This window comes from Carassius auratus, chromosome 44 (assembly GCF_003368295.1).
Source record: "Carassius auratus strain Wakin chromosome 44, ASM336829v1, whole genome shotgun sequence".
NCBI lineage: Eukaryota > Metazoa > Chordata > Actinopteri > Cypriniformes > Cyprinidae > Carassius > Carassius auratus.
The window spans coordinates 4,533,385-4,551,143 of record NC_039286.1 but is presented as its reverse complement, the minus strand read 5'-3'; the positions used below and the strand labels follow the sequence as shown (position 1 = coordinate 4,551,143).

The 17,759-nt window shown below is 34.1% G+C and overlaps 3 protein-coding genes across 3 annotated transcripts; 1 reads left to right on the top strand and 2 right to left on the bottom strand.

The window, feature by feature from the left end:
• Positions 1-697: 697 nt before the first annotated feature.
• Positions 698-8,545, top strand: LOC113062201 (LIX1-like protein). The gene is made up of 6 exons (XM_026231859.1): positions 698-1,482; positions 3,737-3,900; positions 4,108-4,248; positions 5,005-5,100; positions 5,183-5,260; positions 5,655-8,545. The coding sequence occupies exons 1-6, from the start codon at positions 1,149-1,151 to the stop codon at positions 5,907-5,909; spliced, it is 1,068 nt and encodes a 355-aa protein (XP_026087644.1). The 5' UTR covers positions 698-1,148; the 3' UTR covers positions 5,910-8,545.
• A 1,181-nt stretch (positions 8,546-9,726) lies between these two features.
• On the bottom strand, positions 9,727-14,295 carry LOC113062199 (proline-rich protein PRCC-like). Its single transcript, XM_026231857.1, has 6 exons — positions 13,649-14,295; positions 13,526-13,573; positions 12,090-12,569; positions 11,917-12,009; positions 10,624-10,770; positions 9,727-10,527 (listed from the first exon to the last, which is right to left on the bottom strand). The coding sequence occupies exons 1-6, from the start codon at positions 13,895-13,897 to the stop codon at positions 10,375-10,377; spliced, it is 1,170 nt and encodes a 389-aa protein (XP_026087642.1). The 5' UTR covers positions 13,898-14,295; the 3' UTR covers positions 9,727-10,374.
• A 647-nt stretch (positions 14,296-14,942) lies between these two features.
• On the bottom strand, positions 14,943-16,887 carry LOC113062200 (probable 39S ribosomal protein L24, mitochondrial). Its single transcript, XM_026231858.1, has 6 exons — positions 16,768-16,887; positions 16,468-16,654; positions 15,725-15,820; positions 15,523-15,626; positions 15,301-15,431; positions 14,943-15,194 (listed from the first exon to the last, which is right to left on the bottom strand). Exons 2-6 carry the CDS (start codon positions 16,648-16,650, stop codon positions 15,058-15,060), a joined length of 651 nt encoding a protein of 216 aa, XP_026087643.1. The 5' UTR covers positions 16,651-16,654; positions 16,768-16,887; the 3' UTR covers positions 14,943-15,057.
• Positions 16,888-17,759: the final 872 nt, after the last annotated feature.

Below are 17,759 nucleotides of genomic sequence, written 5' to 3'. Positions count from 1 at the left end.
TTATTTAGTAGCACTGGGCTTTTTTTTTTTTTTGATTTTGCTTTCATAACATCGCTTCTTTACAAAGAAAACATCCAATATACACATTCAAGGGTTTATTTTATTATACATCTGCATCTATTTGCATTTGTACATTTCAGTTACATATTGTCATTTTATTGTATCTTTAAGGTATAGTTTTCTCAAAAGGTGAACATTTATTTCACTTTTTTTTGTAGGGGCGGTTGACAGTATTTTCTGATTCAAGGAACTTGAAATTCACATCCAAAATCCCCTCTGTCATCTTAAAATGAAGCAACTGGCTTTATCCAATTCTCAGATTTCTATTTCTAAAAAGCAATGACATTTCAAGGCCTTTATCAGACACCATCAAAATAAAGTTCTGCAAATTAGTGCATTTTTAATTTGATAATGCATTTGCATATTTAAACAACATTTCACAAAGCATGTAATAGGCCAACGAAAATGATCTTTATGTAAGCTACTGTGATCGATCAGGTGGCTCTACGTAGATTTATATTTAAGTAGACCTATCTTTGCTCGATTGAAGTTTGTAAAGAGGAAATTGTTTACACAAATATACATGTTTAGCAAATATTTGGTTACAGAGATGTGTGTAGTTTTTTTTTTTATTGCAAGAAAAAATTTTTGTACAAATATACAAAAACACAGGGAAGCGAGATATAAATACACTCCAATTAGAAGCAAACATAAAATAAAATAGACATTCTGGATTTGCATATAAAATTATAGTATTATTGATACATAAAAGTGCAAAAATAAACTTACATTCTTTTGGAAAAGTTGTCATAATACATCAAAAACTTGCTACTCTTTTTGTTCTTTGTAAGTCTAAGAGATGAAACAAGAGAGGAGATGTGTGTAGTTAAGAAGGGTTGGCCGGACGTGCCACGTCATTCAGCGTGTATCCATCCATTGGTCAAACACAAGCATATGCTGCTCCTTTTTCTTCCCGATGGCAGTTTTACGCCTCAAACTGTAGATAATATTTTGCCTGATCATCTTAACTAAGCTTATACCTTCGAGAAACACTTTTATGTTTGTCATATGCATCTTTAAAGGCTTTGCAATCGTTTCTAGCAGTCGTTCCCTTTGTGTTTGTTTCTTTTGCATCACTTTTCGAGACAATGGAGTCTCTCCGTCATCAGCGCTTACAGCCCGGTATCGGATACGGAGCGAGCGCGACCGGGACTCTCCGGTCCCTGCGGCCCGGTGTAACTGGGACTCTTTCCTCGGCACAGGGTTCCCGCGTCTCGGTGTCTGCGTCCCCGGGGCCGCCGCCACCACCGCCGCCCCTCCAGCTCCACAGCCTCGGGTCCGGTATCATGGGCAGCGGGTTCGGTTCGGTGGACATGTCCGCGGGTCTGGGTCTGTCCAACCCCACCAACCCCGCGGTTCTGAGAGAGGCAGTGGACGCGGTGGTCCGGAGCTTTGCCAAACACACGCAAGGATACGGCAGGGGTATGTGGGGTGAACGAGATGTTTTCCACATGAGAGCATGAAAGTGTCAATGAGAAATCTGTTGAAAACATAGTTAAAATGTAAATGTAAAGGGCTTAAAAATGTAAACATTTGTATTCATATTGGTTCTTATATTAATGTTTAGGCTATACTATTATTATTTAGGTATTAAAGTTTACATATTATTCATATATGACTCAGACTTTAATTCAGACATTAAAAACATGATCTTCATCAGAGAGATTCTCTTTATTCTCTGCATGAATTACATTTTAATGTACTTTTGAATTATTTAATAGGCTAGCTCTGGACAAAAAAAATGTGCCACTTAACTGACCCACATGCAAGATATTTGAAGCAAACGCATTCAGAAAGAATAAGACTCTAATATATATATATATATATATATATATATATATATATATATATATATATATATATATATATATATATAGAACCATTATGGTGTTTGCATTTATTATATGTAATATAATTTATTTAAATTAAGTTGAGAGTTATGGAGAACAATATAGTCACAAGAAAGGCAGTGTGCTGAATTATGAAAATAACAATCACGAAAAAAAAGGCTTAATTTTCGTGCAAAATATTTTCTTGTCTATTTATTACCCAGATATATTACAAATGTATATGAAGTACTACCCAGACATGTTCTCCATGAGATGCATTCATTCAGCTCCCTAACTACACAGTATTTTGCAGCACCATAGATGTGTTTAATCATTTAATTTGAGTGGTCAGATTGAGCCCCCTGACATGCTGACCTAATTACATTAAAGGGATTATCGTTGGATAGACTGTTGCCAGTGTTCTTTAGAGGGAGGTTAAGTGTTTTAATCTACCTCCGAGACTCCTCAGACCATCTGAAAACAACCTCCAAGAAGCTTAGCTCTCATTTGAAGAAGAAAGACCTTTATTTATTTGAGCTTGAGTATCATGTGATGATTTTCACATTACTCCCATCCAAATACACCACCCTTATTTCCTGTTAGAAACTATTGTCTAAGCAATTCCACAACAACAAGCTTCCTTTATATCGGCCTTTTAATGAGCATGTGCTTCCCATTGTGTATTAAGACAGCCATAGTTAAATATGAATTTATGAACTTGTTTTGTAAAAGTATTGTTTAATGTATTTGGGTTTATTCAGTAATATTAAAGTTTAGTCACAAATGTTATCCTTTAAAACTCATTTTTGATATCAAAGAGAATTAGATATTTTCCATTAAAATAATAGCTTAAATATAACTCAGCACTCTTAACTCATGTAGTAGCTATATGTGGACTCCTGAATAAGCAAATTAGTTCCACCTATACTTAAAGGCACAAGCTCAGACCACCTGCTTTACTTTAACTCATTTAACTGAAGTAGTAAACGCTCCACAATGACAAGTTGCACTTTTGGTTTAATTCAGCCATGTATGTTTGAACCAGAAACTGATTATGAATTATTCAGGGACGTCTACAAGTCAATGTTTCAGAATTGTAATGCATTTTATGTATCGCTCTCCACATTGTAATCGATATCATTAGCCTTCACTTGATATCAAACAGCTAATCATGTATTTATAATCTTACAAACCCTGATTTTATTCACCATACTTTCTAAAAATCACCATCTATCTAGCTAATGATATGTAAAGCCCCACCCCCAACTTGACAGGATTGGTTACATGTTTTTGACGGTTGGGAATGGCTGTTATAAACTGCGTTTTGGAGACTGTGTTGGGTATAGTTTTTAGAAAAAAAAGCTCAGCAGTGGTGTTGACTGACGAATTTGCAGATGGTTTAAAGAGATAATTCACCAGAAACAAAAAATTCTGCCATTTACTCAAATTGTTTAAAACCTGTATGAGCTGCTTTCATCTGCGTTACACACAAAAAAATATATATGTATATTTTGCCAAACAGTTGTCGCTAGCCATTGATTTCCATAGTATGGGGGCAAAATACTATAGAAGTCAATGGCAAGCAGCAAGTGTTTGGTTAACAACATTCTTAAAAATATCTTCTTTTGTGTTCAAAGAGAAGAAAGAAACTCATACAGGGGTGAGTAAATGATGGCAGAAGTTTTGGGTGAACTGTGCCTTATAAAAGGCATATAAAAACAAACAAACAGATATGTACCACAAGTTACTCGAGTTACTTCAACTTGAATATAACAAATTTGAGCTCATGAGTCTTCAAATATACTAGGATAGTGTTGTGAACTGATGTGGTGGTCTTGTTCCCACAGTGAATGTCGTGGAGGCCTTGCAGGAGTTCTGGCAGATGAAGCAGTCTCGAGGTGCTGACCTGAGGAACGGGGCTCTTGTGGTCTATGAGATGGTCCCATCCAATAACCCCCCTTACGTCTGCTACGTCAGTCTCCCCGGGGGAAGTTGCTTCGGGAGTTTTCAGGCAAGCAGTATTCTCTTTACATTTTCCAACGCATTTGTCTTGGAACTTCAGATCTTCAGGAAAATAAATAATTGCGTTTTGGTTGCCATCTGTGTCTGCATATTTTCTGCCTAATGTTTTCTCTTGAGGATCTCTTGGAAATGAATTCTGTGAGCATCTTCAGGATTCGATTACAGTGTGGTTAAGTAGCATCTTTGATCTTCTCAGTTCTGCCCGACCAAAGCTGAAGCAAGACGGAGTGCGGCCAAAATTGCCCTAATGAATTCTGTTTTCAATGAGCATCCATCTCGACGCATCACAGATGAGTTCATAGAGAAGAGTGTGTGTGAGGCTCTATCCTCTTTTAATGTGAGTTCTCACAGTTATCTCAGATTTTGAGGGGATTATTTTCAGTCAAAGGGATAAGTTCACCCAAAAATTAAAGTTTAGCTTCATTTACACTTTTTTTCTTCTGTGGAACACAAAATGCTGATTTCGGTTTTGCATGCAGTTACAATCAAAGGTTTCTGGAGTTTTCAAGCTTTATAAAAAATGTATAATTGAAAAAATGTATAATTGAAATTTAAATCAATTCCAAATTAAATCAAGATGAATGAGTAACAAACATGAATGAGTAAAAGATAACAGAATTAGTTTTTTTTATGTGAACTAATTAATTAAATCAAAATTTTATTTTAATAATTTGACCTACACTAACGTTCAAAAGTTTGGGGTGGGGAAGGTTAAAATATAAAAACAAGGTTGCATTTATTTGCTCAAAATACAAAAACAATAATATTGTGAAATGTTATTACAATAATAATATATTTTAAACGTATAAATTCAGCAAAGCTGAAATTCAGCTTCATTACTCCAGTCTTCAGTGTCACATGATCCTCCAGAAATCATTCTAATATGCTGATTTGCTGCTCAATAAATTCTTTTCAGGATTCTTTAAAAGAACAGAATTTTGAAACATTATAAATGCTTTGTTGTCTTTTTTTGATCAATTTAATGCATCCCTGCTGAATAAAAGTACTAGTTTCTTTCAAATATAACCCAGAACCTTTGGACAGAAGTGTATTGTTGACATTGTTGACCTTTATTCATCTTTATTTACTGAAGGGAAACCGAGAAGAAGCTGATAATCCTAGTACAGGCATCGGTGCTTTTCGGTTCATGTTAGAGTCTAACAAGGGGAAATCTATGCTAGAGTTCCAGGTAAGTGAGATCATTATTGGACCATATGAAAAGTTGTGGGTAACTTTAAATGTGGATTTTAATTGTCAATTTTTTTTCTTAGGAACTGATGACAGTTTTCCAGCTTCTCCATTGGAATGGAAGTCTCAAAGCCATGAGAGAAAGGCAATGCTCTCGTCAGGTGAAGACAAATATTACATTTTCGGTAGTACTTAAAGGAGTCATATCATGAGGAGTCGTATGTACCTTCATTTTTTAAAATAAATTAGTTTTCTGCACTGTGTAATACATGCTAAATACAAAAATACCATTATTAATGGTACTAATAATACAAATAAAAAACAATATAGACATAAAAATAATACAAATGACAAAAATATGAAACTTTAAAATTAAAATGTTAATAAAAACTAAAATATGATTGCATTATGACAAAAAAAGTCATTTAATATACATATTTATTTTTCTATATTTATTATTACCTCGTTCATTTCTTTTAAATATTTATTTGGCCCATAAATATGTTTCGCTGAGCTGTCTATGGTGTGTATAACAATCAAATTTTTTGTAAACAGGAAGTGCTGGCTCATTACTCCCACCGAGCGCTAGATGATGACATGCGTACACAAATGGCTGCCGACTGGGTCAGTCGAGAACACACTTTATCTGGTACCATCAATCGAGAGATGGCAGCCACCGAGCGCGAGCTGGAAGAGGCTCGTCTGGCAGGACGGGAGCTGCGCTTTTATAAGGAAAGGAAAGACATTCTGCTAATGGCAGTGGGGCAGCTAGGTGGGTCAAACACTACAACTCTGCCCTGCACATGCTGAAGAGCATGAAGACGTGTCAGACGTGGCGTATGATTGTACCAGATAGCACTCCAAAACTCAAAACGGTCTTTTTTAACTTGTGTATGTGTGTTTGTGTGGGAGGAGTAGTCAAAGAATCAGCATTTTGAATAATTTCACAGACAAAAATGGTGAATGTTTTATACGTTTCTGTCTTTTTGATCTGAACATGTAAGGCATTTTAAACTTGAACAGAATTAAGCGCTATATTGCTATCATTACTATACCAGTATTATCCTCCAGTGTTATCGGTTGACTGTACTGGCACATGGACCTAATATGTCGGGGAAATCACATTTTGAGGCCTTGTTTGCATTGTACTACTCATGAATCCTATTACACATGGGCACTTATTTCCTTTGCTAATTCGCCAAATCACTGCCTATTTACTTTTCCTAGGAGATACAGTTATGTGGTCAAGTCACCTTTATTTATGTTGTGCTTTTTACAGTACAGGTTGATCACAGCAATATTGTATCAATATTCTGCATTTACATTCACATAATAGCCTTGCTCATTTATTTGCTACACATGTGCTTTTGGGGAATACACAAACCTTTGCTTTGTAATGGTAATCTTAAGTATGTTTAACTCAACTTTTCCACAAGAGCCAGTGGCATTAGCATAGATGTTTGCTAAGGGAACAACCACAAAATATTTGCATAGTACCAAGGTCAGATTTTCTCACACACTGTCATTGGCGAGAAATCCCAGCACAGGAAACATAGCAAGGCCATTTCCTCCAGCCTTCTGACATAGAAAAACTGAATCTGTGCACTCATTATAATGCCTTCTGTTACTTTTGTGATTGTAGAGCAATCATGCTCATTCACAGCAACATTTAATGTCTACCTCCTCTCTGAAAGCTTTTGTGAACATTTATATGCATACAAGTGCGGATGGGATTTGTGTTCGAGGAATAGTCCACAAAAAAAATCAGAGAGTTTTTTTCTCTTCATCAAAACAGTTTTGGAGAAATTAAACAATACATCACTTGTTCACCAATGGATGCTCTGCAGTGTATGGGTGCCGTCAGATTGAGAGTCAAAAGAGCTGATGAAAACATCACAGTAAACCACAAATAATCCACAATGTCCATAATATCGGCTTCTCCAGTGAAATGAATCTTGTCTGAATCAGAAGATAAATATGCACAAATCAAGCACAGTTTACAAGTAATAACAGTCCAAAACAGCTCTAAACAAATGTGTCAGAGACAACAGGAGATGGAATTTTTTTTTTCTGAGGAAACTTGATTATGGAACCGTATTTTGGTCGAAAGCAACAATTTAAAGTTAAAACACTGTAATGATGGTTTTGTTTCTTACAAACATGCAGTTTGTCACTTCACAAGACGTTAACTAATGGACTGAATTAACTGTGGATTATTGTGATGTTTTTAGCAGCTGTTCGGACTCCCATTCTGAAGGCACCCATTCACTGCATTAGTGAGCAAGTGATGCAATGTTAATCTTCTCTAAATCTGTTCTGTTGAAGAAATAAGTTCATAAATATCATGGACGTCCTGGGCGAGAATAAATTCTCAGCAAATTAGCATTTTTGAGAGAACTAGTACTTCAAGATAAGCAATGCTTTCCAATAGGATGCTTGATTCAGTGCCACAGGAAAAACACATATATTGCGTCTTATAGACACACTTGTTGCTTTCCCAATTCAAAATGGTCCTTATAGCCTGTACATTTGTCATAAATATACAATATTTTAAAATGTAATCACATTCTTATTCCATCATTATAAATTACTGCATTATAACTGATCATAATGCGTTACTGTGTGTAGAGATGTTGTAAACTTGAGTGTTAATATTTATCCCGGTCACATGTTTCAGTATTAGGGGCTATGACATCATGTCAGTTACCTTTCAGATAATTTTAGATCAACAGAAATGCCGAAGTATCTCTGCTTTCTCATTGAACTGAATTAGGACTAGCTGCTAAAACGTGATGCTAGTTTATCACAGTGCTTATTAAAGTAGGATGTACATGGTGAGAAACATCAATGATTGCCATTAGCCAGATAGATCTGAAAATGTACATTTAAGGGTTAATGGTAAACTCTTGTTTTCCATTGTTTTGGTGCAGTTGTGGTCTTTAACATCATAGTTTACCTGCAGAACTGTCTTAATAATTCAGTTAAAGGCCTGGTAGTTAATAGTCTGGTATTATATAAAAAAAAACATAGTAATATAGACAGACTGTATTACAGCTCAGTACATTACAAAAGAAATAAGGAAGTTTATTTCACTAAACTAGTATAAAGCCACAGGGATAGTCAAAATAGAGATGTCACTGATAATCTAAAGCCCCCTTTCTTTACACTTTCATAATAAGCAAGATTACTACAAAATATTATTTATTCATTTGAGACATATATTTTGTGAAATGACAATTAATTTTTTTTAAAGACTTCCATTTTAACAGTACGATATGTAGTTTAAATTTCAGTGTAATTATCACATTTATGAAAACAATTTCTGAGTGTTCTCTCAATGTAATTTTTACAAGACCTTTATTGTTTGTATTTGTTTGTATTCGTATCCTTTGCAAATGAAGTGTATTGACATGTAAACTGCATTGCATATACATACTTTTATACAATTTGTTGGATCTTTTCCCTGCTGTTTTTTTACACTCTTGTTTACCAAAAATATTTTTCAAATAATACTTAAGGTAGTGAAATTGACTCAGTGCATGTGAATGCAGTTTATACATTCTCTAGTTGTTTTGTACGAGTAATCTGCCATTTTACATGTTTTATAAGATTTTGATGCGTAGCCCATTTTTGTTGTTATTGATTTATATTCTTTACAAATTAATAAAGCAATTATAAACCTACCCGTTCCTCAGGTCAGTTTTTCAGGCTCATTTCTGTCTGTCCTGAAAAATAGTTTTTGCGTTTATTTACTTATAACAACATAAAATTAAAATGGCATGCATTTATTTTATATATTTTAAAAAAAATCAAAATAATAAAATAAATATTCTGTATACATTTTTATAAACTCTTTTCCCTTTAACATCAAAATGAATAATTGTGGAGGAAAAAATCTTAATGTTAATTATGATTGATTGTTTATTACACATTCAATTTATTAGACACATACGTTATTTATTTTAAATAACATTATTATTCCTATTTTAAATAACCTAAATTACGTTTAATCTGTCTGCTGCATTACTTTTGTGTGTGTGTTTTTTTTTCTTTCAGTCTTTGGGCATATTGTAATATATGATCTTATCATTTATGTCTCTTCACATTGATTATATTTTTACACTACTGCACATGATGCATCCTGGTCTTACCAACACACTAGTGATGACAACTTTTGACCTAAATAATTATCTTCAAAGAGTTATACCTTCACAATGTTCCATCCTCCAGGAACGACTGGGTTTAATTATTACTAGTCTAACTCTTAAAACATTCTCATTCAAGTAATTGACGATAAAGTTGAGTAAAACGCCCAAATTTAGATAACATTGTCATTGTTCGATATAATGTTCTTGAGATCATTCCTACAATTTGAAACATTTTTATGCAATTAGCATTGAAATACTTTTAATCTTAAACTCTGTAAAAATCTTGTAATTCTCAAATTATATTGTGAAGAAACTTTATTTTTGACAGGTTTGTGCATTTGTATTTTTTGGCAGTGATTATAGGAACGATTTCACACATAAAAAATGTTTTTACACACAAAATGAAAATGTTAGTATATATTCTATACTAGATGGTTGTACGATTAAAAGAATCAACACTCATATGAATAAAAAAGCAGTTAAAAGGATGGAAAGATTTAATCAAACACTTTTTACAAGGAAACGCTTTACCATAAGATTGTATACATTAACATTTAAACATTTTTTATATTAATTTGAAGCTATACATTAACATTAGTTAATACATAACCATATACATAACACTGAAATTAATAAACGCTGCAAAAAAATAATAATAATAATAATCAATGTGACACATTAACTAATGTTAATATAGAGATCCTTATTGTAAAGTGTTACCAGTTTCTTTCACATTTTCAATCATTTATTTTCTATATGCCACTGCTCACGATGGCAGTATGGAAGACAAAACCCTTCCAGAAAAACAAGTCATGACATCCCAATCATTAAATAAACAAATAAATCACGTGAACCTATACAGCTACTATTATGTTACAGGTGACGCAAAACCTCATGACAAAACCCGATGTAGTTCAAATGGAAAGATAATATTAGGTAGACCATTGGGAGCCATCTTAAACATTTTATTAGCAGCCAATAGTGCTTTAAAAGTCCTTAGCGGTACGAACTGGTATCACATCTCTAAAAGCTGGCAAAAATATCACATTTGTGTATCAGCTGCAGTCTCGGACAAAATCTGCTCCATGTTAGGTAGAGGTGTGCGCAACATCTCGACATCCAGTCCATTAGAATCCGTACTTGGCTTGCGTTTGCCGGCGAGTCAACTTGTTGTCAGCCCAGTTGTTCTTGAGCTCCAGCTCGCGTTCCTTGGCCTGATGAATCAGATACGTGATTTGGTGCTTGCGTCTCTGTTGTCCTGTTGGCTGATCTCCTTTTTTCTAAAAAAATAAAAAGAGACGTGAAGTCAGAACTTTTCTTTCGTTTATCTCTTTCAAACAAATAACCATCAAAACATGGACACTTGAGGTGCTCACCTTGCTGAAGGACTTGCGGGGCTCTGCCTCTGCTGTCATGTTCTTTGTCATCCATTGCTTATTGCCGCTCAACTGATCGTCTCCTTTTATCTCCAAGAACTTGATTTCCTCTCTTCCACGATTCTGTTTGCCCTGTAGCCGTCGAAACTGAGAAAATAAAATACATATATATAACAGTCATGCTGAAACTTGCTGTCGTGATTCTCTGGGATGCACTAGATAGTTATTAGAACTTTCTTAATGGTTCCCAAGTCATGATTTACCGGTCCAAGTCAAAAGAAAGATCGAACTGCTATAAAAATTTTACACCCGTTTTGCATCCACCAGGCAAAATTCTTCATACAATTTCAACTAGATGTCTGATATGAAGCATTGTTTCAAAGAAGTGAAATTAATACAAACCTTAAAATAATACTTAAGAGTTACGGAGTTACAAATGTAATCAGCTAAGGACAACATTTTCCCATTTAATATGACTAAGCAATAATAATAATAATAATAATAATAATAATAGTTATTATTATTATTATTATTAAATATTTTTATTATTTAAATTACAAGACTATAATCGTTAAAAAGATACCGTACTGCAAGACACAAAAATTCAAATTTAATAATAATCATAATAATGTTTTATCACATAAATTACAAAAAAATTTATATTACTAAAAAAGTATAATATATAAAATAAATTACCATTGCAATAATACTATTATAAATGTACAATAATAAAAAAAATACAAAGAAAGAAATTAATATATTAAAAAGAAACGTACTATATAAGAAATATATTACCACAGCAATAATACTATTAAACTGTACAATAACAATAAGAATTTAATAATAATAATAATACAAATAAAATTAATTAATTCAGTGTTAATTAGAATTAATTCTAAATAAAATTGATGAATTGTTTACAAATAAAATGCATTTTTTAATAAAGAAATATATTGTTATTGCCACTGTACAATAAAAATAATCTAATAATAATAATAATAATAATAATTCATATTATATTTTATTTCATTATTATTTAAAATACAATGTTACTATAGGATGTTAATTTTGTGGAATTTTTTTGTTTTGTTTTTTATATTTAAAAATAAAAATAAATGATCATCATTATTTTATTTCAAAGAATAATATTAAAATTACAATACTTTTACATAATATTTATGTCTACAATTGATACTTATACTTCAGTCATACTTCAGCTTGGAAAATATGGAAATCCATATAAATAAAGAACGAACACATCCCTGAGGACCAGAGATGCTACAAACAACTCACTGCTTCATCATTGAACAATGAAGAGGACCCTGAATCTTCTTGCTCATCAGCTGCAGGGTTTGGGTCTTGGTAATATCCCTCACCATAGTAATCCTGCCAAACATATGCACAAAACATCAGCTGCTGAAATGACAAGGAACACATCGGCTAATGAAACGTATGACATGTTTTACCTCTGGCAGTGGATTTGCGGGATACTGATGTTGATATTCTCCGCTCTCCTGGTCTTGCATGGCTTCGGCTGATCTACTGTAACTGTCTGTTTTAGAGATAAAGTCCAGTGGAGCGTCCTCCACACCGGCTGGAGGGTGTAGAGAGGGAACAAACTGTTGAGAATGCAGGTTTTGAGACATCACAGGCTGTGATGGGCTTTCCGGAAGGGAAAAGTAGTTCTCTGGAGCGAGTTCATCGTCACTTCCCTCTTCATCCGCGGCCATTTGTTTGGCTAGCTGCAGCGCCGCTGACTTTGCAGCAGCTTTGATGGCGGATGGGGACGGGCTGGTTCCAGAAAGACCCTGGGACTTCGCCGGGGTTGCCTTTGGCTTATTTGATCCGGGGCGTTTGGTTAGAGTGTGTGGCAACAGGGGCCGCTCGGTCGCCTTTACCACCAGATTCTTAGGCTGAGGCAGCAGAGAGGACAGACCACCACCTCCCTGGAAGAACATGGAGGAAAATATTCTTATTTACTATGATGGTTAATCCACCCAGACCATTTATACATTCAGTTTTCTGAAAATTATAATGAAGAATGGGCCATCGAGAGAATGCTGTGGTAATGATAACACAACCAACAGCTCATTAACATATGCCCACCCACCGTGATCTTTCTACTACAATCCTATGAAGCATTATGAATGGCATAACTGACTTAAAAATTACTCGTATAAAACTATGGATTTATTGATAAAACATTGATTGTGTGCATGCATTGAAACAATATATTTTATGTTTACTGCAAAATATGCACGGAAATATTTAAGCAGTTTGAGAGCGGAAGTATTTGTTTGTTGTGATTCCCTGATGGAGATTTCTGCAGAATCATGGGTAATGGAGTTTTTTCATCTGCAATTCTGCAGTTGTACATGATTACAAAAATAAATAAAATAAATAAAAATAATTTTAAATAACGTGGACTGGTGACTCTAGCAAAAGCATATACTATCAATTAGCTCACAGTAGGTTTATTTTTAATGGCTTATAAGTTAGTGTTAAAAAGAAAAATCCCCTATGAAAATAAATCAATGAGACTTTTACTTCTGAAACCTGACTCTTGCACCCTATAAAGGAACATAAATAAAAATACTTAATAGTCTAATTAAAATGATCTAATTACAGATATTTAACATATAGTTTTATATATTTAAATATAAAATGGTTTGCTTTATCCTAAGGGTCAGACAGCTAATTATAAATAATTTATGTCTAATAAATATCTTTTTTATCTAAATATAGATATTGCATATTGAAGATTTTTATATATATATATATATATATATATATATATATATATATATTTTTTTTTTTTTTTTGTTAAATATGAAAACAGCTTGTTTAATCCTAAGGTTCAATTTAAATTAAATTACCGCTGTTTTGATGAAAATAAAAATACCTGAGGAGCTGATTTCTTTCGGACGGGCTCGTCATCATCAGAGTCAGACTGGAACAGAAACACACCATCAATCAGAAACAGCTTCAGTAACACGATTGGCATTAACGGATCAGTAAAACTCACGTCTGCTGGTTTTATTTCAGGAACAGTGATTTTAACGGGTTCTGTGCGTTTTTTAGGTTTGGGCAGATCCATAGTCATCCTCTTGGTTAGAGGAGCTGATGTCTGTTCTGCGCTCGAGCGGATCTCCGCGGTTCTCGGCGCGGGCAGAGCTGAGAAGAGTCCGCCGATCTTGGCCGCAGGTCGAGCGGGCGAAGCCGGCGATTCATCGCGATCACTGTCGCCGCTGCTGTCGTACGCTACCAGAGACATCTCCAGTAAACAGATCAGTTCATACGAGTGTTATCAGACACAAGAATCGCGGACTTGCTGCTTTTGCATCAAAGCAGCTCCACGTGATCTCATATCCTCCCGTTATTCCAGGTTTATATGGACAAATACCGTCTGTAAATATAAATGTACGATTACAACTTCGATGCCAAATTCGACTCCAGATAATTCAACGCTTGCGGTAGGAGCTGTGCTTGCTTTTTATATTAATATTTTCCCTGCAAAACGCGAACAACATATGGATGTATTAGTCTGAACAAACAAGTGATAATTGTTTATAATTATAAATCGTTCCTCTCAGTAACAAACCGTAAACAGTTTTTCTTCCACCATCGTGAAGTACATCCGCTGCACCGCTTCAGAGGATTCAGCGACACTGACACCAACTGGACTGGAGAGGAGTGTCATCAATAAACATGACCAAACGTGACTAAATCGATCAACAATCTGAATTGTTATTATAAAAAAAAAATGTTATTATATGCGATAGACTTGCAAAAACATAACTGACCCATGGCTCTACTCGTGAAGCTCTGTATCCTTATTATGCATTTTTATGCTTTTTCTCCATAAAGACATTGGGAATTGTTAGAGATGGACAGATGAATACTGGACATATGGGCTACATTAATTAGCTTAGAAATACAGTAAAAATATTTTTTTTTTAATAGAAAACAGTTGAATTTTCAGCATCATTACTCCAGTCTTCAGTAGTGTCACATGATCCTTGCTGCTCAATAAATATTTAATATCATTGTTGAAAACAGTTGTGCTGCTTAATATTTGTGTGAGAACCTTAACTCATTTCTTCAGGATTCTTTGATGAATAGAGAGTTTAAATAAAAGGCATTTTAGGAAATCACAGGAAATAATTTGTATCATTACAAATGTCTTTTTTGATCAATTTAACACATGCTTTCTGAAAGTATTAATTGACCCTAACCTTTTGAATGGTAATGTACATTTGTACAGAAAATAAGCCATGCATATCAGCTGGTAGCATGTGTTTGTGGCATGAAAGCAAGGAAGCATTTGGTTGGGTTTATTGATAAAGTTTGCAGAACACATAAAAAATTTCTCCATGATAAATAATCTTGCTAATGTTGTTATGCTAAAACATAATACACAGTCTCTGTGGTAACTCAGTACCAGTAGCTATTACGTGGACTTTTATCTTCCCAAATGTTCATTTTCTCCATAACTTCTTCCTCCAGGGTTTTCAAAGATGTGGTGTATGTTTTCTGAAGCGTGTCTTCAGGTGATGTGTCTTTGGTTCCATCTGCAAGGTACATAAAAGCTCTCAGATTTCTGATAACTGAGCAAAATTTGGCATGTCTATTGCTCTAGGTAGAAATGCATTGTTTTTAAACTTTTGGAAACCCCACCTTTCCACTGCTGGGGAATAATGCCATCTCTTCTCTGAAAGACTGGTTTGGGAATAATCCGTCCTGTCCTGACAGAAACACGTACGCGCTCGCCCTCTTCAGTGTATCTCCACTCGATATCTGTGGGCTTCCTAAGAAACATTAGACACAGATACATACATTAAGAGCTGGGTACATTGTGTTCTACTATATTTATTACTCTATTTCATGTTTAATGCTCACCTGTCCGTAGGGTCAACTAATGTAACATCCTTCAGCAGCAGAGGGGCTTCACTGGCGATATAGGTACCCCTGTAATCTCCAGATCTGCCAATATACCTATAATGCTAGAAAAAAAAGTGTTTGAAACAATTAAAAGTGATTGTTTTGCAATGCAATTATAATTGTAAGAATCGTACTAGTTTTATGTAAGTTTTACTCCTACCGTGTTGAGGCCCTCGAGTATGACCCAGGAACGCCGCCGAAACACCTGAGCTACTTTGCCCTGCTTTCCTTTGTCCTTTCCAGACAAAATCTCCACCTGGTTTGAATTATGGTATGTTATATAGATAGAGATATGAAATAATACAGATATAAAATAACCCATATAATTTTATCTAATTTAATTTAATATAATTTATCTATATAATATAATCTCTTTCATCTTTATTTGAACCTCTAACTTTAGCACTAACTACTCTAATTCTATTCTTAAAAAGAAAAAAATATAACTACCTTTATAATCTTTTTGCATTCTATCTATTTTCTTTTCATTTATTATACAATCATTAAAAAGACCTCTAACACTAGCTTGCTCTATTATTTTTCCTATTCTGAATATACAAGTATATTTTTTCCTATTAAGACAAGTTATAGTGTGACAAATGACTGTAATGAACAGTTAAATGTATTATTTATTTGCATTTTGCATATTTTGTTTAATCCCATTTTATTTATTTCATACATTTATGTGTATTTCTGTAAACCTTTCCATGGATCCACTCCCTCACAGTCCGGGTCCCTAGACCCCAGATTGAAAACCCCTGGTTTAAACAATGTCCATACTATTTACATTTCAGTCGACTAAAAGGTGCCTATGATCTACAACAGTCTGTTGAGGGGAAAAATAAAAACCTCCAATGTGCATTAAAAACTTTCAAGATATAAAAGAAAGAGAGGATCGCTTACTGTATCACCTTTCAGAACATGCCAGTCCTCATTTGCAATAGGTTCAACAAACACCTTTCTTCTTGTCTTGCCGGGTGGATTGAGCCGCTGGGCTGCGATCGTCCACGGTCTGTTTGTGCCATAACGATAATCGCGTGGAAATGCAGCTTTTGCTGCCATAGAAAGCAACGCTGTCAGTCTCATGCTGCTGTGGACGACCAAAACAAAGAACCAGTTAATAAAATGCAAACAATTCAAAATTATGATCATGTATAGGGTTTCTGTAGCGGCACCCACGTAATATGGCGAAATACCACTTACCTGATTTGCGGCTTTTAGATGCACATTTAACTCAAATAACCTCATTTATTTTGTGGTTATCATAAATTGTACATCCACAAGGGGTCAAACTTGTGTTGAACATGTGCTACTTCCTTTTCCTTTAGAGCCAAGCGACGTAGATGTCAAAATAAAAGTCTCGATTCTAAATAAATAAACAAATAACAGAGACGAAGAAAAGAAAAGGAAATAATATATTAAAATAAATGACAGTCAGGGTCTGCTAGTAAATTGCTTTTTAATTGAACAGTGGTTTTATTGGCACTTTATAGATATAAAGGTTTGGTTTTCCTATCCTATCCAGAAGTTATAAGGATATATATATATATATATATATATATATATATATATATATATATATATATATATATATATATATATATATATATATATGTGTGTGTGTGTGTGTGTGTGTGTGTGTGTGTGGGGGGGGGGGGGGGGGGGGGTGTTAAGGGTTATTAAAGATTTTAGAATTGCTTTTGGGGGAATATGAAAGCACAAACACATTGCTCTCAATTTCTCAGTGATATTTACAAAATTTACAATTTCACATAAATGTGTCATTTGTCAGCAAATTCTGGATTTATTTTTTATTTGACTTTTACATTTTTTTTTAAACTACAAAAAATTATTGGAATTAAATAAGTCAAAGGAGTGTAAAAAGCTTTTTGAGTTAAACTTGACATTAAAGTGTGGCCTGTATTAATGAATCGCAGCTAAGTTAATAAATTAGGTGTTTACTGTTCCAGGATAAAAATAAATCACAGGTAAAAACTTGGGCAATGAATATTAAATATGTATACAGTAGTATTTATTATTACCGTTTAATGTATCAATTTCACCATACAAAACCATAGTATGACATTTTTTGTTGTTTATGTTTCATGGAAATGTAAAAAAAGATATAGTTGCCTGACAGAATATTAAAAGGACTGTCTTTTTTACTTTCATAAATCCATCAACCAATCAAATCG

Excerpts from the sequence above, each read along its gene's own strand:
- LOC113062201 (XM_026231859.1), top strand. The coding sequence starts at position 1,149 with ATGGAGTCTCTCCGTCATCAGCGCTTACAGCCCGGTATCGGATACGGA. Across the intron at positions 3,901-4,107 it reads GTTGCTTCGGGAGTTTTCAG|TTCTGCCCGACCAAAGCTGA; the intron begins GCAAGCAGTATT and ends TGATCTTCTCAG. Across the intron at positions 5,101-5,182 it reads AATCTATGCTAGAGTTCCAG|GAACTGATGACAGTTTTCCA; the intron begins GTAAGTGAGATC and ends TTTTTTTCTTAG.
- LOC113062199 (XM_026231857.1), bottom strand. The coding sequence starts at position 13,897 with ATGTCTCTGGTAGCGTACGACAGCAGCGGCGACAGTGATCGCGATGAA. Across the intron at positions 13,574-13,648 it reads CTGAAATAAAACCAGCAGAC|TCTGACTCTGATGATGACGA; the intron begins GTGAGTTTTACT and ends TTTCTGTTCCAG. Across the intron at positions 12,570-13,525 it reads GAAAGAAATCAGCTCCTCAG|GGAGGTGGTGGTCTGTCCTC; the intron begins GTATTTTTATTT and ends ATGTTCTTCCAG.
- LOC113062200 (XM_026231858.1), bottom strand. The coding sequence starts at position 16,650 with ATGAGACTGACAGCGTTGCTTTCTATGGCAGCAAAAGCTGCATTTCCA. Across the intron at positions 15,627-15,724 it reads TACTCGAGGGCCTCAACACG|CATTATAGGTATATTGGCAG; the intron begins GTAGGAGTAAAA and ends TTTTTTTTCTAG. Across the intron at positions 15,195-15,300 it reads TATTCCCCAGCAGTGGAAAG|ATGGAACCAAAGACACATCA; the intron begins GTGGGGTTTCCA and ends TGTACCTTGCAG.